This window comes from Sinohyriopsis cumingii, unplaced genomic scaffold (assembly GCF_028554795.1).
Source record: "Sinohyriopsis cumingii isolate HCF-2022 unplaced genomic scaffold, ASM2855479v2 utg001923l, whole genome shotgun sequence".
Taxonomy (NCBI): Eukaryota; Metazoa; Mollusca; class Bivalvia; order Unionida; family Unionidae; genus Sinohyriopsis; species Sinohyriopsis cumingii.
The window spans coordinates 623,726-651,078 of record NW_028316083.1 but is presented as its reverse complement, the minus strand read 5'-3'; the positions used below and the strand labels follow the sequence as shown (position 1 = coordinate 651,078).

General features: G+C 37.7%; 1 protein-coding gene and 1 long non-coding RNA gene across 2 annotated transcripts in view; both read left to right on the top strand.

Annotated features, from left to right (window-relative positions):
* The first annotated feature begins 330 nt into the window (after positions 1-330).
* LOC149771366 (uncharacterized) lies at positions 331-2,586 on the top strand. Its single transcript, XR_016418306.1, has 3 exons — positions 331-440; positions 1,624-1,855; positions 2,458-2,586. It is a non-coding gene; the product is annotated as an uncharacterized LOC149771366 (long non-coding RNA).
* A 3,461-nt stretch (positions 2,587-6,047) lies between these two features.
* LOC149771365 (uncharacterized) overlaps positions 6,048-27,353 on the top strand; it is a 61,783-nt gene continuing 40,477 nt past the window's right edge. Inside the window, exons 1-2 of the mRNA XM_089948548.1 lie at positions 6,048-7,287; positions 17,043-17,211. Of these exons, the coding sequence (XP_089804674.1) occupies positions 6,424-7,287; positions 17,043-17,211 (1,033 nt within the window). The 5' untranslated portion in view covers positions 6,048-6,423. The remainder of the gene's footprint in view (positions 7,288-17,042; positions 17,212-27,353) is intronic.

The window sequence follows — 27,353 nt, the reverse complement described above, 5'->3', positions numbered from 1 at the left end:
GAAAAGTACACTTTTATGTATTTATTGGTAGAATATTTGCTTTGAAAGTACAGTAAAGTCCAGTTCTGCTTGGACTGATCTTGTACTAGATTTTTTGGCACCTAAACTTCAGGCTGTAAATCTAGTCTTTGTCCAAGATTTTATCTTTCTTATAACAGAGATTGTGGGAAGGCAATTGAAGCCATTTCACATTTCAGATTATGTCAACAAAAGAGCTAATTTATTCTACTTTATTGTGCTGATTGGTCATGCAACTTGCTTTTATTTTCACTTTTACATTTTCGGATTTGTTTCTCGAATAAGATTATAATCATTGATTTATCTTTCCCAGAATAGTACCTTCATATATGTTCATGTGGATACACCAGTGTGGACACAACCAGACAATCATACTTGCATATCCAGCTATCGTCAAGACATTGTTGTAGTAGATGACAAAGGTAATATGTCATAAGATGTGAATATATAAATAGTTAAAAGTTTTAAACCTTTGTGATTTTAGAAAGAAGCTGTCACTTTCTGCAGTGTGGAAGCAATTGATCCGATATTCATCAGTGAATTTAATCCTAAGATTTTGTTCAGTGCTAACATTTTTATCATGTTAGGAGGTTAAGTTTACATTATACAGACCACACATACAGTGATGTATATTTGTTAATTCATACTTGTAATATCCTGAATTTGGGTAGTTGCCTTTATAAATAAAATCCTTGAATTTCAATACAGTTCATATTGTTCTTGAAAAGTCATTTAATTGTTTGAAAATCTCTGCACAAAACTTCTTGAATCCAGCTGATAAAATGCATATGTTACAACTGAATAAAATAGGTCACTTTAGAAATTAAGAATTCTGATATTTATGCATTCTCTCTCTCCCTCCCCCCCCCCCCCATGAATACATAATTAAACTGGAATCAAATTTAGTGGGTTAAATGATATACAATACTGGTGGATTACAGTGCAAGATATGCAGAAGGTTCAGTTTCAATACCCTTCTGCATGGACCAGTTTAGCATTAGACTAATGGGTGAGTTATACTTGGTAATGTGGTTGCTTTGTCTTTGTTTTTGTATCCCTCCCGATTTTGTATTATAGAAAATTCATTGAAAAAGATGCTGTGAAAATTGTTAACCGTGTGCCCAAGGTGCAAACTATTCTGTAATGATGTCTGTATATATGTTCCCTATATAATTTCCATGCCAATAACTGTACCATGAACCATTACCAGGAGTTTTGTCTGGCTTTCACTTTAATTAAGGAGGAAACCTATCATTTTCAGAATCAGCATGTCATTGTTAAAGTTCACTGTGACTGAAAATAAAATAGGCTTCTGCCCATAACGATCGGCTCTGTGTCAAAGACCTAAACTTTGTTAATGACTTACATGTGGTTTAAAGAAGAAATATAGTGATTTTTGTAAAAAAAATTAAATTGGGAAGACATAATATATTCTTGATCTCCAGTAAACAATGTATGGGAACAATTGTTCCAATGCATTACATGAAATGATACAGTTGTCTGTATTCGCTGTTAATTGTAAATTGAATTTATCAACAAGTGACTGTAAATATGTTCATATCATTGGAACCAAAGACTGAATATTCTACATGCATTTTCTTCCAGCCAGACAACATAAGCGAGTCATACAATTTTGCAGCTGTGAACTTCCAGCTGAGACCATGCTGAGAAGCTACCTTGGCCATCATCACCAAAAAAACCAGTACCTGCTTTCCACATAGGCCTTCTTGAGTAGTTGACAGCACTTATGTTGGAGTGCCAGGTGTCTGCTAAAGGATTTTGTGAAGCTTTGAAAACTAAGCACTCTAAACATCAACAAGGCCTGAATTAGTAAGAGGTAGATACTTACATTTTAAATTTTAATAGGTAGATTGAAATATTTTCTTAAATGTATATACATTTAGTCAAAAGCATGTCATGGAGAAATCTTAAACTCTTGCAGACACTATCTTTAATAAGAAATGCTTAATTGCTGGATTTAAAGTAATTTGTTTAATTCTAATTACATTGAAGTTTTAATGCTGCAATATATCACTGAAGAGTACTAGTTGAATGGACACAGAGACATTTGAATAAGTGCAGTTTGATAATATTGGCTTTATTTTATTTGCTTTTCAAAGGTTCGTTTTATTATTGTATATGTTGCTAAGTTAGAAATGTAAAAGATGTTCTGATAATTAAGTTTACAGTGATTTCTTCATTGCAATTGTTCTGTTTTGCATCCAAGTGTTTCATACTTTGTTGTGTCGTGCTAAGTCTTATACATAATTGTATACATTGTGTAGCTGTGTTCAGTCACTCTCTCTGTCTGTCATGAGAAAAATTATTGTAACATAGCATGTTGCGAGGAAACCTGTTTTAAGCAGGCAGATTGTATTAAAAGAATCAGAAGTGAACATAAATCTGGTATCAATTTTATTATATTTTTCTCTTTTCCAGGTGAGCAATGTGTACAAAATTTTGATGAAAGAGTGCCTGATCCAGTATCGAAATTTCCAACACAGACTTCGCCACCCTAAGCATCTTTGTGAAGATCTTGGTACCGGGACTCAGTGTCCAGCATGCTTTCAAGTACATTTATTATCTTCCTTTTTATACTGAACATGAATGACATATTTTCATAATATATTACAACCTTTTTTCTTAATTTTCTTGTCAGTATTAAACTTTGTTTGTCAAATATAACATACGAGTCCAATGTTGTGAGAAATAATGAACCAGGAGATCAATGCATGTCCTTTCTGTGTTACTAATAAATAATGTAAACAAATAAAACTTTAGAACATGTAAACTCCTTACGTTTTGGTTCCCTCTAGCTGAATACTGTTGTTTATACATTATGCTTGGTAGTGTTGGGCGTTATACCTCTTGATCTCAGAAATATGCTTATTGAACATTTAGGGGCTGTTCGTTTAGTACATGTGCACACGACTTAGACCACTAGGCGACCCAGGTGATTAGAATTATGCTATAGAAACCTTTAAAATGTTGCAGCCACATCAGTGCCCAAATACCGAGGCTCCATACCAAACACCCCATGCCTATATGTTTACACAATCGATGCCCCGTTAACCAAGTTGATTCAGCCAAATGGAATGGGCTAGAGTTCCCCCTTTTCTAGTAACAGAATTGAATAATACATACCACAATGTCGGCCAACAATACATCATTTTTGTAAGCATTGGATCGTTTGTTTTTGGTCGAACCTCCAAATGGTATCAAGAAAGAACAATTGTCCTTTGATTAACAAAAGTGATTTTCAGAAAGTATACAAAACTATCCCACATTTCTACCCTAAATCCATATGAAAATGTGATTTATAAATCTCGACATGAAGACCCACTCCATAACCTTCTTGAACTTGTAGCCCAGAAAAACCTAATTTTAAAATCAGATAAATAAATACATTATTTTAAAGATGGAAACGTTTACCAAACAGCAATACCGAAGGCTTTAACAATGTAGGGATCTGATGGCATACTGGAGAAGTAAGAGACACAGACGTCGCAGGGCTATACCACAAGGCGCAAAGCGAAGTGGCCAGGCCTGCGAAAGAGCCCCAGAAAATCCAGCATGCAGGCAATGAAGAAACAAAACAAACAAATGGGGAATAGTTTTGAAGGGGCAAATATAGCCCTGATATATATATATATATATATATATATATATATATACTTATATACTTATGCTTTAAAAACGTTTCTGTCTTTAAACTTGGAAGATAAAAATAATGCCGATTGCGTTAGTAATTACAAGGATATGTCAATCGATAAGAGAAACATGTATAAAGAAATGAAAGACCATGTGGCTTCTTATAGGACATATTCGATTAACTTCAAAATTTCAATCAAAAGGAAAAAGAGAATCGCCACACTATAAGATCATACATTAAAACAATAGGTTTGATTTACCTCTATATAAGGCACCGATTCTCTTAGAACTTATTGATTCCAAAATTTAACTAAATATCTTCAACTCAATAAAACTCTTTAATAAAAAAAACAAAACAACTGAATATACAAGATGAGAACTTGAGGGGAGATTCGACTCAGATGCTGTCCTAACATATACATCTATAGCACACACACAATATAGCAAATACTCACATAGTATACACAGGACTTAGGGGACCCGTGGCAAAGGTCACCATTACCAAACAAGGGAAGAGACTCAGACTAGGATAAAAATTTAGATCGGACGAACAACCTTTTACATAACACTAAAGAAAGAAAGAAAGAAAGAAAGAAAGAAAGAAAAGAATACCCGATCAAAAATTTTTTGGTATAAATTCTTTTATAAAAGAATGCAAACACCAGAACCTTAGGTGTAAACACAAACACATAAAAGCACTTTTAATTTTTTTTTAATTTAGCCCCCCCCCCCCGACACACACATAAAAAAGATTAAGGATAGGGTTTTTGTCATTAGTCTCCCCCTGAATCAAGTGTTTGTGATATTTATCCCACGTAGTGCTTTGAAGATGTAGATAAGATTACATTTTACTCCAACGTATTATTATCGCGGGCTCTATATTATCGCGGCAAACGCGATTTTCCGATTCATTTTGGACACGCGCCTTCTATCGGTTCTTTACAGATGTAAAGGAGAACCAGTAAGGACGCAAATATCTTGTAGCGCAATTTCCTCTAAAATGTCCATAATTTGTATAAGTTTACAATGATAAAGAATGAACATCGTGTTTTATTTGTAAAAAGCATGTAATTACGTGACCGCTCTGGTGGCCTACTGGTTAGAGCGTCCGCCACGGATGCGGGAGGTCGTGGGTTCGATCCCCGGTCGAGTCATATCAAAGACTTACAAAAATGGTACTAACAGCCACTTCGCTTGGCGCTCAGCATTATGGGGCCATCCATAAACGACGTCACGCGATTTTGGCCGATTTTTGACCCCTACCCACCCCTCGTCACAAATTTTTTAAACAAATTCCTTCCTCTCGTTATACATCGTCACAAATGTGTGAACCCCCTCCCCACAAAGTGCGTGGAGTCATTTATGGACGGTCCCTAAGAGGTTAGTGTTAGGACTGGTCGGCCTGGTGACAGGTTAATGTGACTGGGTGGGACATCGTGCTACATGTCTGCGGCATGATGCCCCAGTGCTGGACATCACTATAAACTGCCACACTGCAGACATCGTAGCGATATGACTGATTTTTTTTTTTAAAGCTACGTTAAACATCCAAATCACACACACACACGCGCGCGCGCAATTACATGTCGTCATATACAAAACTCCAGTCGTATTTGTTATGCCTGCATTTGGTTTGATTATGAAATATGTTCAGTGTTTGATGTTTGATAATTATAGGCCATGTACTGATGCTGACGTACATGTCCTTACAAGGTTAAGGCTGCAATTTCATTCCATGGTAATCATAATCATACTTATCGTACATAAATAAGAATACAAAAGTTAAATTGTCTTGAAATCAGTAATATAATAATAATAATAATAATAATAATAAATGTTTATAAATTTAAGTTTTTTACCCACATTGCATTTAAAATGCATATAAATTTAAATAATACTTATTTTTAGTTTATAATCTTGTAATTCGTGGATTTCCACTTTAAATATCTTTGTGTGTTTTGTTTGATCATTGGATCGTTTTGTTTATTGTGGAAAGGTTCTGCCAGTTCAAGCGTGGACATTCCTTCTCATAGGTAAGTTGCAATTTATGTTTATTATAATACCTGCTTGCTACCATACATATGTTAGGCAATACCGCGATAATATAGACTTGTTCCCCCATGATAACGTTAATCTCGGTCAATTATTATATGCTGTTTTATTTACATTTACGCGCTTCGTTTGACAATTTTTTTTTTTATAGGAATAGAAAGAGGAAATATCATAGAAACTTGACAGATTATAAGTAAGCAACAAAACAGTTTTAATATGTATCGATAAGAACATTAAGTACCGCCATAATACAGTGTTCCATACTACTGGAGATAAGCCACTCAAATGTGAATTAGACTGTGATGAAATATTTAGGCTCAGAGTAATTTGAGGAGGCACAATATAATACATACGTGAAATGAACCAGTCTAATATGAAATTGGTTATAAAATGTTCAAGCAGAGCAATGATTTGAAATGGCGTGGGATTATGTCCAGGCAGGGAATGCAAGATATGAAACAAAGTGGAGACAAAACATTCAAATGTCATTTTTGAGCTAAAGAATCTAAACGGGAAGATGATTTGAAGAGCCACAGAAGAATACATATTGCAGATAAACCATTTGAATGTAGAATCTGCCATAACATTTTCAACCATGGTCATTTAAAACAGCACATGAGAATACATATTAGATAACGTCCATTCAAATGTGAAGTTTATGATGACCGTTTTCGATACAATCATTTAAAACGGCACACGAGAATGCATACTGGAGAAAAACCGTTCAAATGTGAAGTTTGTGAGAAAATGTTTACACAAAATAATAAATTAAAGGTACACATGAGTAATCATACTGGAGAAAAACCATTCAAATGTGAAGTGTGTAGGGAAATGTTTACACAAAATAGTAAATTAAAGGTACACATGAGAAAACATACTGGAGAAAAACCATTCAAGTGTGAAGTTTGTGAGAAAATATTTACTCAGAATGGTAGTTTAATGATGCACATGAGAATACATACTGGAGAAAAACCATTCAGATGTGAAGTTTGTCAGAAAATGTTTACGCGGAATAGTTATTTAAATGTGCACATGAGAATACATACTGGAGAAGAAACATTCAAATGTGAAGTTTGTGGGAAATTCTTTACACAGAATAGTGATTTAAATATGCACATGAGAATACATACTGGAGAAAAACCATTCAAATGTGAAGTTTGTGAGAAAATGTTCACACGAAATGGTGATTTAAAAGTGCACATGAGAAAACATACTGGAGAAAAACCATTCAAATGTGAAATTTGTGAGAAAATGTTTTTGCACAATAGTGGTTTTAAGATGCACATGAGAATACATACTGGAGAAAAACCAATGAAATGTGAAGTTTGTGAGAAAAAGTTTACGCAGAATGGTAGTTTAATGATGCACATGAGAAAACATACTGGAGAAAAACCATTCAAATGTGAAGTTTGTCAGAAAATGTTTACACAGAATAGCAATTTAAAGATGCACATGAGAAGACATACTGGAGAGAAACCATTTAAATGTAAAGTTTGCAATAAAATGTTTAGGCATAATTGTGCACTGAAAAAACACATGGTCATGCATAATAAGGATATTAGTGAATAAACAGTCAAAGAATAAACATATATGTTTTTAGTTTGGAACATTTGCATTAAGTAGTAATTGTGATTATTGATTTCTGTATATTATATATATATTGGCATTAGTGCTATTAAGCATGACCATTGAATTCCCTTGATGCTTGGAGGTGGGTTAAAAATATCATGGCGTCAAACAGCTTGAGAGAATTTTGTTTTTACACAGGCCAAAGGCAATGGACTTTGAAAAGTCACAAGATGAGGATGAAATTCTGTGTACAGGAATAGACATAGTTTCTATACTGGTATTTAGACACAATGTTGAAATTGCTGTGCAATAAATGTCAATAGAAATTAATATTAACTTGTGTTTATTTACCTATGAAATAATGTTGTCCCTCATGTGCTGAAGTCAACCATTGTCCACTTGCTCCAGTGTTCAAATAATTTATCAAACACTGTCCACTTGCTCCAGTGTTCAAATAATTAATCAAACATTGTCCATGGGCAATTCTGTTTTAAAGGGTAACTGGAGATCTTGGCTTATAATGGAGTTAGCGAATAACAAATTTGGGCCAGCACAGGTTAAACCCATATAAATTTAATTAAGTAATTTTCCGTTAACATGCTCTGCCCACAAAAGAAGTCAGCCGTACCATTGATTTTGTTTGTCTTAGTAACATTTGTTGCTGTTGAACAATAAATAGCAAACTATGTTCATTCTTGACTAATGTTTATATTTTTTGATAATGTTTGGCTTTGTAATATTTGAGCAAGAAATATTTGAAGGAAACATATTACTTACTAATTAGTTAATCATTAATGATTAAACTGCATGCAGGCATCAGCAAAATGGTCTCCCAGTCTCTGGAGGGCTTCCTCGGTGTGGGTCACAAGAGCTGTATCATCTGCAGAAAGCATCTCCCTGATGAGCACAGCTCTAACTTTGATCTTTGAGTGCAGTCGTGCCAGGTTGAACAGCCTCCTGTCAGACCTGGTGTGTAGATATATGCCATCCGTGGACGAGTCAAAGGCATAGGACAAGAGCAAGGAGAAGAAGATCCTGAAAAGTGTTGGTGCCAGCACGCAGCCCTGCTTCATGATACTGTTAATTGGTAAGGAGATTGAGGAGTTCCCTTCATATCTGCATGGAAAGAGATTATCATGCTGCAGAGTTTTGGGGGCAAACGATCTTACTGAGAAGTTCAAAAAGGCCCTTCCTGCTGACCAAGTCAAAGGCCTTGGTGAGGTCGATGGAAATCATGTATAGTGGTTGACCTTGCTCTCTGCTCTTCTCTTGGATTTGTCGTAGGGAGAAGATCATGTCTGTCGTCGACCTGCCTTCTCTGAAGCTGCACTGGGATTCCGGGTACAAATGGTCCACCAGCAGCTGCAGCCTGTTGAGTATGATGCGGGCATACACTTTGCCAGTGATTCTCAGGAGCGAGTTCCCTCTGTAATTATTACAGTCGCTGCTTTCGCCCTTGTTTTTGTAAAGGGTCACAAATGTGGTATCGCACATGTCTTGGGGGACTGCTGCTTCCTCCCAGCAGAGGCAAAGTAACTCATGCAGTGGTTTAAGCAATGTTGGTTTCCCACGTTTGATAGCTTTGGCCGGGATGCTATCAGTACCTGGTGCTTTGTCATTTGGGAGGAAGTGGATTGCTTTGCTGAGGTTGGCACTTTGTCGAGCTCCTCCATGGTGGGCAGATTCTTTATGCTGCTGAGGGCTGCATCGGTGACTGACGTTTCTCGGGACTATAGCTCTGAGTAGTGCTCTGGCCATCTGTTGCCCACGGTCTATGAACTTCTTTCCCATCAGAGATTTCAGGAGAGCAACCCCTTTCACTGTTGTGCCTAGAGCCTTCTTGATGCCACTGTACATACCTTGGATGTTTCCGGACTTGGCACTGCACTGGATCCCTTCACATAGTTGTTGCCAGTACTCGTTTGCACACTGTCTAGCGATGTGATGGGTGTTGCTTCAGACACTTCTGACAGCAGCAAGCGTCCGTTCATTAAAGCATTTTTTGTAAGCTATGAAGCCTTTTCGTTTCTGCTCGATTTGTGGTTCCATCCTTGATAGGTGTGTGTTGAACCAGTCCTGGCTGGGTCGTTCCTTCTTGCCAAACGTTGACATAGCTGTACTGTAGATGGCACCCTTCATGGCGTTCCACTTGGCTGTAGCATCGTGCTCAGACAGGTCCTAGAGAACCTTGTTAAGGGCAGACACATACTCCTCCACCTTGGCGGAGACTGACATCTGCACAGTGTTTATGCGAGGGCATCCTTTTGGTTTTGAGTGGTGTAGTGTGTGTGGCTGTAGCTGCACTCTGTTGCTCACGAGGGCATGGTCGGAGTCGCAGTCTGCACTGTGGTAGGTTCTGGAAGAGAGGACGCTGTTAAGGGCAGAGCACCTGGTGATGACCAAGTCGAGTTGGTGCCAATGATGTGACCTGGGGTGTTTCCATGACACTTTGTTTTGTGGCTTACACTTGAAGAAGGTGTTTGTGACACACAGGCCATGGTAGGTGCAATAGCATCAGCAGTCTCTGACCATTTTCGTTGGTCTTTCCTGTGCCATGATATCCGAGGCAGGTAGGCCATGACTCGTGGTCCGCACATACTCTGGCATTAAAGTCGTCGAAGAGGAATAGTAGTTCGTGTTTGGGGGCATCCTTTGATATGTTCGTCCAGCTGCCCATAGAACTGATCCTTTATGTCTTCTGACGACGTGAGGGTGGGGGCGTAGACACTGATGATGTTGACAGGACCTGAAGTAGTGGTGAGGCGGATGGACAAGAGATGCTCAGTGCCCCCTGTGGGAGGTTCAACCGAGGCCAGGAGATTGTTTTTGATGGCGAAGCCCACTCCGTGCTGGCGGGGCTCCTCAGGTTATCGACCCTTCCAGAAGAAAGTGGTTTTACTCTCTGAGGGCGCCACTAGAGGCGAGCCTGGTTCCCTGGAGGGCAGCTATGCTGATATTTAGTCTGGTGAGTTCTCTATCGATGATGGCCGTCTTTCTGGTGTTGTCCATTTCTCTGAGATCGTCGGAGATGCCTGTACACATGGTGCACACATTCCAGCTTGCGAATCGAAGAGCTGGAGTCTTCTTTATTGGTTTCTGTTTATTTTGTCTGGTGTGGAGTTACCGTCTGCTTGAGCAATACACTGAGCTCCAGACACCCACTGGAGCAGGCAGACGATGGCGGGTAAACACCTTATTGACCAGGGGCTGCCCGGCTTGAGGCGGGCGGTAGTCGGCCAGTGGAACACGATGATCCTTCCCACCGTCAATGCTGACCCACCACGCCAATCGGGTGGGACTTATAACCCGTAAACTGTCAGCTTCCGTGTTATTTCCTCACTCAGTAGCGAGACTGGTGTATCCTCTCCAGGGCGCAAGCCTGGGCATGGAGTATGGAGATCATGGGCTGCCCAGACGTCAGGATCCCCCTCTCGTCCTTGCTGGTGGGGTCCAAAGGAATGGTGAGCATGACATTTGGTACCATTTTGGATGCAGCGGCTGCCATGAAGGAAGTCGTAGTCGACACCCACCCGCCTCGGGGGCTCCAATCCGGATTTTCTGTCTGGGTTTTCTCCCGTAGCCTTTCCTTCTCCTGAAGATATCCACAAGGCAGTGGAGCCATCATCCAATGGATGGGACTTGGTGGGTTTTAAATCAGAATTTCCTTCTCCTAGACGAACTGCCTGACAAGGCTAACGGGCTCCATCTGCTCGGGTTTGGAGTCAGAGTTTCCCTTCTCTTAGACTGGTTGACTGCCAAGGCTAACGAGCCCAGTCTGTCCACCCAGTTATACCGCTGGGTACTCGGTCTCCCCACACATCAGGCTCTGTGAAAACGGGGCCCCGCGTGAAGGTGCTGCTGTGGACACAATAGAGTAGGAGAGACCATAAGCAAGTAACCCCCTGTCCAGCAGAGCGAAACAGCGGTCCTGCGGAGATCACTACACCTGGAAAGGAGAGGCTATGAGAGACGCTTCACTGTCCTTTGGCAAGCGGGACGTCAGGCCCAGGCCTCGCACACTCCGCACCATCAGATTGGAAAAAACAAATGTCAGCGTGCAAGATACCATCATTGCCCCTTCCATCAAAATCAACGGTGTCACCCTGGAAGCAGTCAACAACTTTACCTACCTGGGGTCAACCATCAGCAACACTCTCTCGCTTGATATGGAGGTGGACAGAACGCTTGGAAAGGCAAACATCATAATGACACGACTAACGAAGAGGGTGTGGGAAAATAACGCGCTGACAGAGCACACCAATGTCCAAGTCTACCAAGCCTGCATTCTCAGTACCCTTCTATATGGAAGTGAGACCTGGAGTACCTACATGAGGCAAGAGCGCCGGCTCAACTCCTTCCATATAAGGTGCCTAAAACGCATCCTGAAAATCAGCTGATAAGACCGTGTTCCACACAGCGAGATCCTGCAGCGTGCAAGTACCCCCAGCATGTACTCCCTGCTGAGCAAACACCGGCTTCGATGGCTGGGACACGTCCGGCACATGGAGGATGGAAGGCTGCCAAAGGACATCCTATATGGACAGCTGGTCACTGACATGAGAAGAGTCGGCCGCCCCTAACTCCGTTTCAAGGATGTATGCAAAAGGGACATGAAGGCATGCGACATTTCACCCGATGGCTGGGAAGTGCAGGCCGAGGACCGAGGCACCTGGAGACTAACAGTAAGCAAGGGCATATCAGTCGCTGATGCAAGGAGAGGCCAGCTGGCGGCGGTGAAACGTAAGAGAAAGAAGAACGCGGCAGCTACCACAGTAACTCAGGCTGCCCAGTATGTCTGCACCAACTGCAATAGGGACTGTCACTCACGAATAGGCCTTCACAGCCACAGCAGACGATGTCAACATCCCAGAGACAGACAACACCCCAAGGCCGCTATTCGCAAGGTCTCTCGAGACAGTCGCCAATGATGGTGATGAATGATTATGCACACTTTAGGGGTTGGATATTTTGTAAATGGTTGTTTTGAGTTAAGAAAATAATAAATGAATTGGCATTTAATCAGCTAATATATTTATCTATTTATAACTATATATTTTGTGTTGAACTTTTGTCCATGATTGTGGATTGTAATGCTCATCTATACATATCGTTATGTCCCTTGTGGTTGTTGTAGGGTTTAACGCAATTTTTCAGCACACGGTAGGCTATACATGGCGGTCAGTATTAATGGTGGAGGAAGAACTCGGGAAATTCCCGGAAAGAACCACTGACAATCGAGAAGCTACTGGCAAGCTTTCTCACATACCCACATTGGCCGAATTCGAGACTCGAACCCACGCAGACAGGTGAGATGACAGTGATCCGTAACGGAGAGCGCTTTAGACCAATCGGCCACATTGGGCCCCACATTATGTCCCTGATACAACTTAGAATATTCTGGAAATGACCTTTTGGCCCACATCATGATCATCTTATTGTGCCTTAATTTTTTATCTGTGGATGGGTTAAAGAGAAACTATTAATTTCTACCTTAAGTTAAGTATCTAAAATCATAGTTGAATTCAGATATAATTTGAGAGGAAGCATTTGTTTAAATATTATTCATTTGAATCACAAAGTGCTCATATATATTTTGGACTAAATCACTACTTTGAAATGATAGTGAATTCATTTAAAGAGGATCAGGATTATATCATTATGATACATCAAGACCATTAACATATCGCACATTCAAGACTACTGTGATATTGTTGCAACATCAAACTTCATCTTGGTAACCTTTCATTTTTGTTCCTAAATTTGTTGACTAAAGTAAGAGGGTTGTAATCAGTGAATATAGCATTCGGAGAAATGGGTGAATCAATACACACCTCAGTTTGTTGCAAAGCCAAAAATCAACCTAAGTATTCCGGGATAGTGAAATAATTTCTCTAGTGTTTGAATGTTTAGTGAAATTGCACATTGGATTATCCACACAATAAGTTTCTTCTCGAGTTAATACTCCCTACATCACTTGCATCAAGAGACATTTTAAGTGATTGATTGAAATTTGCAGCTAAAAGAAATTGTGCACTCTTAATAGTAGCCTTCTAAAACATCCTGATATTTTTCAGACTAATAAAAGTTAGTTTTCTTACTCATCAAATTGATCAGGGCTCAACAATTATAGAAATATTTGAGCAAAATATTTGAAAAACTCCAGCTGTACCCAAAAATCGCATCAGTTGCTTTGTACTGCTGTTGCTAACCACTGGAGATATAGAGATAGTCTTAACCTTAATGTCAATAGCTGTGACTTGATAATATCCAACAATATGTATCACAAGCACAGCAATACCCACTTTTACTTAAATTAATGTAAAATTTGCTTGATTCAGTCGACCAATGAATGTATGGTTTGTGTGATTTTTCTAAAAGTCGAATATAATGACGTCATTGATGCACGCACCAACGCTGTCTATTCCAGATGTTAACATATCAATACAGGGTGGAATATGTAGGGATAATTTTCATATCAAATGGCATCAATTTATGTTGATAAAGTCCATCTGGAGTTACAATGTCGTAAAGGTCGAACTTCAGTTCATATGTTGCATTTCAAATTTTGCCAATGCACTCATCGATTCCTGCTATTGAAAATGAATCTGTACGGAAAGTGTTATCTGGTCTCAACACAAGAATACACGGTTAACTCCAGTTAATTTTAATGGGCCCAAATAAAGCATTTTCCAGCAAATATTGACTTTCTGTTTCCGATCATTCCTGCTTGAGGGAATGTATCATGTAAGGATGTTGTTTTACAGGTGTAGAAAATCTACAATTTCAACATCATGGTAGATTTTATTTATTCGTTTTGGAGCATCTGTAACCAAGCGCTCATATTCACGTGATAATTGTTTTAGTTCACTCTTTTCTGCAGATTGATTAAACAAAAGTCGTTACAATCCGTCTGCATAAATTCATTGAAATTCTTTATGTATGAGAAGGACACAATTAAAATGATTGATTATCAGGGGTATGTCTATCAACATACTCCTTTAACAGAGTGATATTACAAATTTGATGCTGTTTTCACCTTCCAGGAATGTTAATAATATGATATGAAAACTACTTTCTTTTGTATTTCTGTCATGCCTTCCATTTATTAATGATTGTAGAGTGAAGATTACTGCTTCGTGCTTCACACGCCTTTGACAGCTTATATTTAAAATCAGAGACATAACCAAGAAGATTAATCTCTGAATCTTTTGTTGAAAGAAGTTTCTCTTTCAATAAGATTTATGGTTCATGTACATTATGTTCAAAAACATGTTGAAAAAGACTGAAACTTATTGGTTCTTGAAATGATTCCCTAACCCCAAACAGCAGCAAATAAACACCTTTTGCCTAATCTTTTACATTATCAAGATATATGACAGAATCATTATCTTCAAAGTGGGATGAAATCGTTCCAAAGCTCCTTGACTTTCAAGGTGAGAGGAAATAAGATATCTAAATTGTTGCATGAATAACTAGTTGTAATTTCCAGATGTAACATTTGACTCTCCCTCAGATTGCACAGATTTAGGATGTCCAGAAAGTGTGAAAAAAGAAACTTTTTGAAAACATTTACTATCTTTTTATTAATAAAATTCCTTAAATGAATTGCTTCTGGAAATTTTGTCGACGCACTAATTATGGTCAAAATTCAAATAGGCTGTTTGCCTGATTGGGTTTTTGTACCATTTAACAAGTTTGTAGTATATATAAACATCTCTTAATATTGTTCGGTAAAAATGTTTAAAATGACTCCCAAATGACAAGCTTTATTAATATTTGTATTATGGATAATGCACATTTACAAAAAATGTGTCTAAAAAATAATATATATTGATATATTATTGATGAATGTTCACTGTTTCATCAGAACTACGTTTATATAATAAAAATTATGCATAATGCATTTAATCAAGAATTGTATAAATAATTAATCATAATGTATTGAGAAATAATTTAAAAATGCTCTTTCATTTATAAAGAATTAGTAAACTTATTTTTATGATATTAGTTTATACTTTCACTAGTTATTCTGTAAATTAGAATAATATAAAAATATTCTTAACTAACTGTAAACAGGGGACATAATTTAAAAAAAAATTATAAAAAAAACATTAATGAAGTATAGTGTTTTGGAATTTAGACTTTTTGGATATACCATACTAAGATGGTGAATCCAACACGTTTCCTTTAGCTGACGTTCCATCTCGGAATCTACTATAACAATAGGTTGAAAGAAGAAATCTTAGAAAGTATGGGAACTCTTGTTAAAATGTGTGGAAACATGAGATGAAAATGATTGATCGAGATAATTTTGTTATGTCTGATCCATGTTGGTTCATACGTTTATGTATTTGTTGACTGGTTTGTCCAATATATTGGATGCCACATTTTTTGCATGTGATCAAATAAATAACATTTGATGTTGCACAATTAATATCACAATGCATGTTAAATGTTTCTTTTGTATTATTACTAATGAAAGAAGTATTTTCATTAATACAAAAACAGTGCGAACATCTAGGTCTATTACATTTAACTGAGGATGCCTTTTTATATTATATTTTTTTCTAGTTTAGAATTAATTAGGAAATCTTTAAGATTTTTAAAGCGAAACCGGTCACACGTTCTACGTGTTGGTATTGTTTAATATATATGTGTGTGTGTCTGTGTCTCTGTGTGTGTGTGTGTGTGTGTGTGTGTGACCCAGGAACATCAGTTTGATACCTCAACAGCTGGTACCTCAGGTGGTCTCCATTTTCACATAAGGACACCATTTCTTTTATAAAATAACAAACTGGTACTTGTTTGGCTTCAATATTTTCTTTTAGTTCTCTGAAACAAATACGAGGTCTCAGAATCTTGTTCCTATTAGACAATGAGTGATTATCTTCCGTCACTTTAAGTAGAATTGAGAGAATGAGTAGGGTCAATGTGATCAGTAACCCTTAATTGATGAATACCGGGAGCAAGAGTTGCCGTATCTAAAGACTTGACGATAAATGTTTGAGCTAAAATAATAATTTTCTGATCAATACCATTGTCATGGGCTCTTTTCGCCTAGCTCTTGTAACTGAACAAGCAAGATATATATCAAGGATTCAGGGATTTTAATTTCAATACGATCAACTTTTCTCAGTTAGAAGTAAATTAACCATAGTAACTCGTTCTGAAACTTAAGTTTTAGGACAAAATTGTCCACTCTTCTCCATGAATTAGTTGTCCATAAAGGATGTCCGCAGATAATGCCTGTTCTCCTACCCAGCCTCTCTCCTTGTCGGCTTCTGTCAACATATGGCTTACTCCGCCCCCCCCCCCCCTCCGCTGAGGACGTCCCCATCTAGGATTATACACTGCTTTATGATCTGGCAGTGAAATAGTTGGTGCTCTCAAAATACAACGCTCACTGATCTCATCACAACATGTAGCTGAAACCAAATAAAAAAATAAACAAAAAGTTCTTTCTTTAAAAAAGTCTTTATTCAGCACATAGAACTAAAGTTGTCATCACACAGAAAGCTAAATTCGATAGACTGTCAATGTCTTACTCCACTTCAACAAACACAGACTGTAGCCATTCAAACAAGTTGTGAACAATTGGCAGACCATATCACTGCATTCAGTTGCGGATGTTGATGATGCAGTTGACAGAATAGAGACAAGAGATTCATGCTTCACAACACCGACGTCTGCCACTTCAGCTTGTGTGCTCACTGCTGCATGCCTGTGAATACGGCTATGATTGTGCTTTGCAGCCTGATACGGAAAGTACAGACCACACTGATTACAAACGCGCTTCTTATGATCAGCAGTCACCAATGGATAGTATAAATCAAAGGACATCCTCGGGATGTCGTGTGAAGGCTGCAAATGTAAAAGAGCCAGCCGTTGATAAAGCGACTATTGCTGCCAACTGGTGCATAGGTAATCCCATTATCTGTACTGTAGTGTGGGCCAGGTGGAGGTAAAAATCATCATTGTAGCTAGTGCGACGCTGAGCATAGCATGATTCACTGTTGCACTTCACAGTCTGCAAGCAATACTGCGACTGTTGAATGTGCCGACTTCACCACTCATCTGACGGTGGTATGATGTCCAGTTTTCCTGCATCGCATGATGCAAAAGATGCTACCAGATCAAATCCATCAATAACCGTTGAGTTCCATATTTCTGTCAGCACTTCACTGGTCTTCTGGAAATTGGCCCTTTCCAACTCTACATCACATCGGTCGCGTTGTTGTAGGCAGAGTGCCCTGGCTCAATGCACGCAACGAAAATCACCTCCACGTTGTTGTAATAGAACGCTCGATAGGCTGTAGTTAGTGTTTTAGGAAATCGAGAGTTCTCATCCGGACTGCCATGACCACAACTGGCATCACTGATCCATTAATACACGTAACAAGCTGAAAAGCAGGAAATTGTTTGAGTTCATCAAAATCAACAGTGTGTGTCATTGCTGTGCTACTGGCATGCTTCCCACTGCGAATGAAGACAGCAGTTTGCCCTGAATACGATACAGCCCATGGTTTTATAACACATGCAGCATAGACTGATGGGATCAGTTTGTGGCGTTCAGCAATAAAGCATTTGTCATCTGGCAGCTACACACGATACTCCATGTGCATCAGAATGGGCGCCTGGTTATTTTCTGCTCTAATCCTAGAAAAATAAACACAGTGTTCTCCCATAGCGAGAGCCAGATCTTTCAAGTAGCAGATTGTAGCTGATGAACATCAACGTGAATGCACCTTTCACTGTTTTCTGCCTTAATCGGCTTGACATGCACTGTGGTTATGTGACGCTCACCTTCAGTCGTCGCCAAATTACGTGGACGTCGACGTAGATATGTTCCTATTCGACTGATGCTGAAGCCATCTTGGACGAGGGCTTCATGCAAGATATTCAACGCTTTTCAGCCACTAAGCTTTTCAAATCGTCGCCTCGGATCAGCAGCTTCTCCACTCTGGTTGGTCATCTTATAAGAAGTGCCTTCCGACTTTCTGCCGACAAAACTTTTTGAGTCGCTGTCCAATGACTGGATGTTCTTCCGTAACTTCAGTCATCTTTCTCTTGAAGACAAGCCTGGAGTTATGTTTGCGTGCTCGTTCAGCTTCTAGACTTTGTATTCTTTTCTCCAGCTGCACTTTTTTGCCGCCGAGTTTATGAGACTTTGTTTTCATATCGTCTGTTCACAGTCCAGTGTTTTTACCTGTAGAAGATTAGCTAGTTGTGCGTTGACAGATTCTAACTCATTGCTTGCTGAGTTTTGTGCTGGTGTGGATCGTTGTTTTTTTCTTTCTTCACTATATATGATACTGTTCTCTTTTGCGTCTCCGCATCCGTCTCTCTTGCTATTACGTTAGCAGAAGATGCCTCTAACGTCTCTGAATGAATTTAACTGTTTATTATCACCACATTTGACGGAAGGTCTTGAGATAACATGGTTATCATCGAAGTAGTTGAATCCTATGCTTGGCTTAGACTGGCCTTAGGCGTCACATCGTGGGCCCACATGCTCATCAGACTACTTTTTTCTTTCTGCTGCTTTCGCATGCCAAATTCGTGTTAAGTTTTTTTACTTCTTCTTTATTCTGTTTACAATTGTTCCAATGCATATGTGCACGTTTATGTGCCAGATCTGCCTTCAGATAAGGGTGTGCAGCAATAAAAGAAGCCTGAAAGTCGCTATACAGTTTATAACGCGCATCCATTATAAGCATCGGTAATAAACAGAATAGTCTTTAATAATATGTAATATTAGTTGCAAAAATATAGATATTAAAAACTCTATTAAACAATATGTTGACTATGTCACTATTTAACACACACGTGTGTGGAAGCCAGCTGGATTCGAGGCTTTCAGATGTACTGTGCGTAGCAATAGTGTAGTGGTGGCTATTGCAGCCAGCCAACTGCTTCAAGGGAGGCTATCGCTAGCTCTGCAGTCGCATGATCAGTCAGGCTCTTCGTCACAGGCCAGTCACTGTATTATCTGAATTGAGAACGCTGTACAGGCAGTGGTGCATCTTACTTGGCCATTTGCCTTCTCCCTTAGGTCCGCAGGGCTGATATGTGACCATGTAATCAACCTCAGGCACTGGGAGCCAGACCTATGTATTAATGCCAACCCATTCATATATATTATGTGGCACGAATCGTACAAATTGAAATTAACAAATATTTTATACTTAGGGATCACCCATAAATGACATAACAAAAGTATTACCTTGTGGACGTCTGCAAGGTACTTTACATGCCCTTACCCTTATTAGCAGTTATCCGCATTTGACCAAACCCCCCTCCCACATCTTTGACGTCGTCCTTAATGGATTAACCCGAATAAGACAATTTTCAGACTTACCATATAATAAAAGACTCCGAGACTGTCACCTAGCTCTGTATATTTTAGTACGTATTGGATTGAAATTATCACAGATAAGTGATATTTAACATCTCGACATGAATGGTTTATAATTCTCCATAATAAAATTAAGTTTGTTTAACCCAATAACTATATTGTTTTCAGTATACAATCGTAACCCTGTCCTCATAGAGATAAGACCATTTGGAACATTTATGTCGTCATTCTTTTTATTTATTTCAGGTTGTTGCAATTAAAAATAGCAACGCATAGTCTCTTGCAATTAGTACACGTAGAAAGAAATGAGGATTTCTGATTAGTCGTATCAAAAGTTGGATTAGTAAAGTTGTGCCAGATTGAGATTTCGAAGTCCATGTATAAACCTGAGATGAAATTGTACCAAAAACATGCTCATAGGAAGACTTATTTACAAAGGAAATTCTGTGAGTTCAAAATGGAGGTACATCTAAATAAGTTGGATTGAGGGATAAGCCAGATTCAGTTTCAGATTGAAAAGGTACAAATGGAAATTGAGATGGAAGTAAGATGACTGCAGTTTCAGAAAGAGATGCAAGTAAGACGAAAGCAGTTGCAAAAATAGAGTAGAGAGCGAGAAAGACAATTGCAAATACTAGTAGCTAAGGACGAAAGAGAGAGAGAGATTGAAAGACAAATGCAGATACAAAAAGAACAAATGCAATTTGATAAAGAAGAACGAGAGAAAGACAAATGCAATTTGCGAAAGAATAAAAGTAAATGCGTTTACAAACGGAAAAGGATGAAAAGGAGTTTCAAATTAAATTAAAAGAATTAGAGCTGGTAAAAGGAAAATATTCCCCTACTTTTGATGTTTGAAGACATATCAAGTTAGTACCTCCTTTTCTGGAAAAAATTAGTAGGTCAACATTTTAATGGTTTTGAAAGAATTGCTAAGAGTTTTTAAGTGGCCAAGAGAGCATTGTACTTAATTATTACAATGTGCATTAACTGGTAAAACTAGTGATATTTATAATTCACTGTCACTAGAGCACAGTGCCGACTATGATATAGTCAAGGACTATATATTGATGGGATACGAGTTAGTCTCTAATGCTTATCTGCAAAATTTCAGAATATATAAAAAAAGAAGCTGGACAAACTCATGTCGAATTTGCTAGAGAAAAGGAGCAATTATTTGATATATAGCGCTTAGCCAAGAAAGTTGAGCGAGATTATGAAAGTCTCAAACAACATGTATTACCTGAAGATTTCAAAAACTGTGTCCATAGTGACATTATCTCTTGTCTTGATGAGCATAAGAATGAAACCTTGGAAAATGCTGCTCGTGCTTCTGATGAGTATTCTTTAACTTATAAATTTCCTTTTCTAAATAAGACATCCACTCAACAGTCTTCCGGCAGAAAAGTATTTCAACCTAATACAAATCTAATCAGGCATAACTTTTAAAAATTAGGCTTCAGATAAGCTTTATTCAAGATCTTTGTCTCTCTTACGTGTACCTATTGTAAGAAAAAAGAACACGTTGTTTCTGTTTGCTATAAATTGAAAAATAGGCATCAGAACCATGACAGGCCTATTCCAAATGCTCTTATTTTCTAAGAGGTCAAGGCCACGGCCATTTATTCAAAGCAATACATTTGATGGGTTTAATAAATTCCCGTCCGATTTTATCATGGATAATTATGAAGCAATGATATCGAAGGGTTCTATATAACTCTTGGGTGATTTGGTCAATCCCATCCCTATTAAAACTTTATGGGACACAGGAGCTTCTCCTAGTATTTGTTTGTTATGTACTTTGCCTTTTCAGGGAGTAGATTGCGGCTTTGTTAATGTTCCCCTCCACTGTGTCAATTTGTCATCAGACTTAGTCTCAGGACCCGTGACTGTCGGAACAGGGTATGCTGTACCAGTTGAGGGCATTCATTTATTGCTAGGCAACGACCTAGCTGGAGACAAGTTTGTGGTTAATCCACTTGTAGCTGATAAGCCTTGTTTGGACCAGAAAGTCGATCCAATTGATAAGAACTCGCTGATTTATTCCCAGCGTGTGCAGTCACCAGAGCTATGGCAAAGAAAGCTCTTGAGAATGATTTTGATAAGGAAAGTTTTCATTTATCTGACACATGTATTGGTCAGGCTTTTGATGGGGTCACTTTCACGCCTTGTTTGGATCCATCCGAGGGTATTGATCACAGTGATCCTATTTTAAGTACTCATGCTCTTTATTCTAGTCATGGTAATAAACGACAATCACTTGTCGTCGAACAGGAACACAATCTTGAAATATCCTCTCTGTTTCAAAGGACCATTAGTGAAACTGAAGCCTCTGACTTACATGTCTGTTATTTCATTAAAAATAGCATTCTTACGAGAAATGGAGGCCACCCGAGGTACCTGCTGTGATGAATGGTCAGTAAACTATCAAATTGTAGTTCCAAACTCTTACAGACAGGACATACTTAGCCTTGCCGATGAAACTCATTTGGCTGGTCATTTAGGGATTAATAAGACTTATCACTAGGTCGTGACTCACTTTTATTAACCAAAAGTCAATGGTGATGTTGGTAAATACTGTAGATCTTGTCATACTTGTCAAATGGTACGAAAACCCAGTCAGAAGATACATAAGGCTCATCTGCAACCTATTCATGTATTTGACGAACCATTTAGTAGAATTATGGTAGATTGTGTTGGTACCGTACCTAAGACCAAGTCAGGTAACCAATACTTGTTGACCATAATGTGTATGTCAACAAGGTTTACAGAGGCAATTCCTTTGAGGAACATTAAATCTAAAACAATAGCTAAAGCTTTAATAAAAGTTTTCTACTCAATTTAGCATTCCCAAATCTGTCCAATCGGGTCAAGATTCCTATTCTACGTCTTGAATTTTCCAACCTATTATGCTTGAATTTGGCATTCAGCAATTCAAGTCAAAAGTTAAGTTATGGTTAAAAGTTAAATTATGATTTGACAGAAGTAACATGGATAGAACTTTTGAGTCTGGTAATAGAATTCTGCCTCTCTTGCTAATTCTTCAAAATTTTCTTCAGTTTAGATATCACGGCCCTTACAAAGTTAAGAAGAAAATGAATGAGTTAAGTTAAAATTAAACATGGAATTTATTACGTTGTACCCATCCCACTCAGTGAAGATTTAAGTGAAGAAATATAATCGGATTCTATTGATGCTGTAGTGAGAAATCTTCGGAATTATGAAAGATCTGGACCAGCAACTTTCACATTTGCAACAGCCAGATAGAAATGATTTTAAACAGTTATGGTTTGATTGAGTACTTCTTTCCAATGTTCCTCCAAGAACGAACAACATTTTCCATGAAGTTGAAATTGTAAGTTCCAAACGTGTGAAACAACATTCGTACAAGATGAATCCTCTCAAACAGGAATACTTGAAAAAAGAAATTCAGTGTTTTCTGGAGAATGAATTCTTAGAGCCCAGTAAAAGTGATTGGAGTTCATTGTGCATACTTGTTCCAAAACCAGATCCATTTGTGCACTGATAATAAGAAGGTAAGCAGTGTGACAAAAAAAGATTCATTTCCATTACCAGGAATCGATGACTGTATTGATAAGATCAGAAATGCCAAGTATGTCACCAATGTTGACCTTCTGAATGATTTTGGCACATTCCACTAAGGGAACTTGAAAAGGAAATTTCAGCATTCGTGACTCTAGATGGACTCTACCAATATAAAGTAATGCCGTTTGGAATGAAAGGGGTTACAAGTACTTTTCAACGTCTTATGAACATGACCCACTCTGGTCTAGATAAGTGTGATGCTGACAGCGATAACAACTAATTTTTCCAGGGGGCTCGGAGTGGCCGAGTGGTCTAAAGCGCTCTCCGTTACGGATCACTGCCATCTCACTTCTGTCTTCGCCGGTTCGAGTCTCGAATTCAGCCAGTGTGGGTATGTGAGAAAGTTTGTCGGTAGCTTCTCGTGGGTCGGTGGTTATTTCCAGGGTTTTCCCTGATTCTTCCTCCACCATTACTACTGGCCGCCATGTATAGCCAATCGTGTGCTGAAAAATGACGTTAAACCCCACAACAACAACAACAACATCAACTAATGTATCCAAAAGTGAGTTGTGTCGTGCTAGTGTAACATTTCTTGGACATATCGTGGGACATGGACAAGTTCAACCTATAGATGCAAAGGTCAAGGCTATCTCTGAATTCCCTGTGCCGGTTAGTAAAGAGTAATTAGTGCAATTTTTAGGCATGGCTGGATACTATCGGAAACATTGTTCCAATCTTTCCTGACAAATTACTTGAGCAAGAAAAAACAAGTTTCTTTGGAATGAAAAATGTCAGGATGCTTTTGATCACTTAAAATCCATACTTAAAAGCGCGTTAGTTCTTACAGCTCCAAATAATCGGGAAGGAATGATTGCCTTTGATATTGGCATTACGACATTTTGACGTTTAGATTAGTTGAGCTCCTTCTATTATTGTGTTTAGTGACCACAACCCGCTTAACCTTCGACAGGACGAAAAATAAAAATCAAAGACTACTAATTTTATGTGATCTTAGTACTGTAGTGGGCTGATTTCGTTGCATGGACTATGTTTGTGATATTCTTCTTAGCGGCTAGATAGATTTGCTTATGAATCGTGAATCTGGTGGAAAGCCAAAACTTATCAGGTTTTCAACACTTTTTGATAATTACTCTGCACTTGCTTGCTGGGGCATGTTTGTCAAGCAAAGAACGGAGGCAGTTATCAAGTTGTTTTGCTGTAGGGGAAACAAGGTTGTCAGGTTTGCTAGGATGTCATGCATTAGTTGGGTTTTATTTAGTTAGGTGTGTTAAACTTGCACAACTTAGAACGTTCCTTATCAATCTGATCCTGCCAGAACACATCTGAAGCATCTTACTTTGTAAACACATTTGCTCCTGCAAAGACTGGCATAATTTCTCCAAGTGTTGTAAGTTTAGAATTTTCTCTTCAGAGAGCTTTATTTAGATTCCGTTTATCCAATCCAGTTCTTAACTTTCCGTTTGGCTTGTGAACAATTACAAGTGAGTTGATTCATTCAGCAAGCTCTTCCACTTTCCCGATTACATCCAGAACTTCCCATTTCTCAATTTCTACTTTCAAACATGATTATATCACGAAATGCAAATATTACTTTTCCGCATGCTTCAACAATTGGTTCTGCATCTTCTGTTACCTTGATGTTAATCTTGTTTGGCAAACATCCAAGATCATCCAACAGAACTACATATTCTTCAAATATATGTCTTAGTTTTATGTTCGTGTTTTATTTTTGTCTACGGCAAGCACACATTTGACTAATTTCATTGTGTCACAAGTACTACGTTCAATAATAGGTCTGACATTACTGTTACTTATGATGAAATGGGGTGCATACAGGTAATGTATACTGGTAATGTTTTGTCTTAGTTCTAGCATAATCTGACCTCCTACTGGGATGTCTCCTCCGTGCTTTATAATCAGACTAAAAGTGTCAAAATTTGTTGACAGTTATAGGTAGAAGAATAGACATGTGCTACCTTCGACTCAATTAATAATTAACAGTGACAGGACAAGGACAGTTTATAAATGTGATCACGCACCTTATAATTTATTTAATCTGAGATTATGATTTTTCCCCACTACATTGCTAATGCAAAATAATTGACAATTGAAAGAAACGAGCGAAGAATACAATAATAAACGACCATTGAAAAAAATAATCTTAGATTCACATTACTTTTATATGAATTGTGGATCAAAAGGCCTAGCATATAATTTGAAGGGTACGCAATGGCGATTTGGGCAGGTCGAGTTCGTTATGGGACAAGAAGGTTAGTGGGCAGATTCTGCTATAGACTGAGCTGTAATCACAATCATTGATTTCTGAAGCTCTGTAATTGTAATCTAATCGTCCTCATTGGCAGTTTAATGGCATAGTGTACTCATGATTATAAATGATTACAGTCAAGAAATTACTAGCTATATTCCTAATAAATATAAGAATAATAAATGTTTATAAACAGTTACAAACTTAGAATTGTTTGATTTTCTATATTATAATGTATGGTACATGCCCAGAACAAATCAAGATAATAAGGAAATACAAGTCCTAACATCTCTCTTAATGACTATTAGAAACCAACTGCCTCATTTTCCAAGTGGTTCCATTTTGGCTTGTTTACAACCATAAAGGAGTAGTCAGTAAGGACACAAACATCTTACAGCGCAATTTCCTCTAAAATGTCAATAATCTGTATAAGTTTACAATGATAAAGAATGAACATGTTTTGTTTTTGTTTTTTTCAAAGTGCATGCAATTACGTGTCTTAATTTACAAAACCCCAGTCGTATTTCCTATACCTGCATTGTCTTTGACTAGAAAATATATTCAGTGTATCTTCTGATGTTTGATGATTATAGGTCATATACTGATGGTGACATACATGTCCTTACAATGTTAAGGCTGTAAATTCATTCCATGGTAGTCAATATGGACCAAAATTGAGAAAAGTTTGCTTATGATCATACTTCTCGTATGTAAATAAGAATACAACTGTTAAACTGTCTTGAAATCGGTAATATTTCAATAATAATTATAATAATAATAATAATAATAATAATAATATTTTTTTTATAAAGTTAAAATGTTTGAACACCTTGCATTTAAAATTCATATAAAGTTAAATAATATTTGTTTTTAATTTGTATTGTTGTTTTTCATGGATTTCCACTTTAATTACCTGTGTGTTCTATTTGATCATTTTATCATTTTGTTTATTGTGGAAATGTTCTGCCACTTCAAGCGTGGACATTCCTTCTCATAGGTAAGTTGCAATATATGTTTATTATAATACTTGTATGCTACCATACGTATGTTAGGCAAAAAACCGCGATAACATAGAGTAGTTCACCCATGGTACGTTAATCTAGGTCAGCACTTATATGCAGTTCTTTTTACATTCACTCGCTTCGATTCGCAAAGATTTTTTTTATAGGAATAGAAAGTGGAAAAATCATAGAAACTTGACAGATTATAAGGAAGCAGCAATAGCAAAAAAGTTTTAATATGTCCGATCACAGAGGCTCGTAGATAATATTTGAGAGAAGTAACATTTTATTTTTATTCAGATTTATTACTTTCATTTTTTATTTATTACAATGTTGATGATGATCATACTTATCGTACGTAAACAAGATTACAACAGTTAAACTAACTTGAAATAAGTAATATTTCATTAATAATAATAATAATAATAATAAATTAATCTTTTATTGCCCACATTGCATTCAAAATTCGTATAAAGTTAAATAATAGTTGTTTTTAATTTGTAATCTTGTACTACATTGATTTCCACTTTAATTACAATTGTGTGTTCTATTTGATCATTGGATCATTCTGTTTATTGTGAAAATATTCTGCCAGTTCAAGCGTGGACATTCCTTCTTAGGGGTAAGTAGCAATTTATGTTTATTGTGCTGCCATACGTATCTTAGGCAAATACCGCGATAATATCGCCCCCCCTCCCATGATAGGTTAATCCAGAGGTGGGCAAACTTTCCAGTGCAAGTGCCGCATACACAAATTTACACCTTGTCGCGGGCCACATAGTTCATTAAGTAAAATAATTAATATTCAAAATAGCAAAAACAAAAGGTTTTTCTAAATAACATCATGATTGATTTTCAGTTGTTGATATGTTGT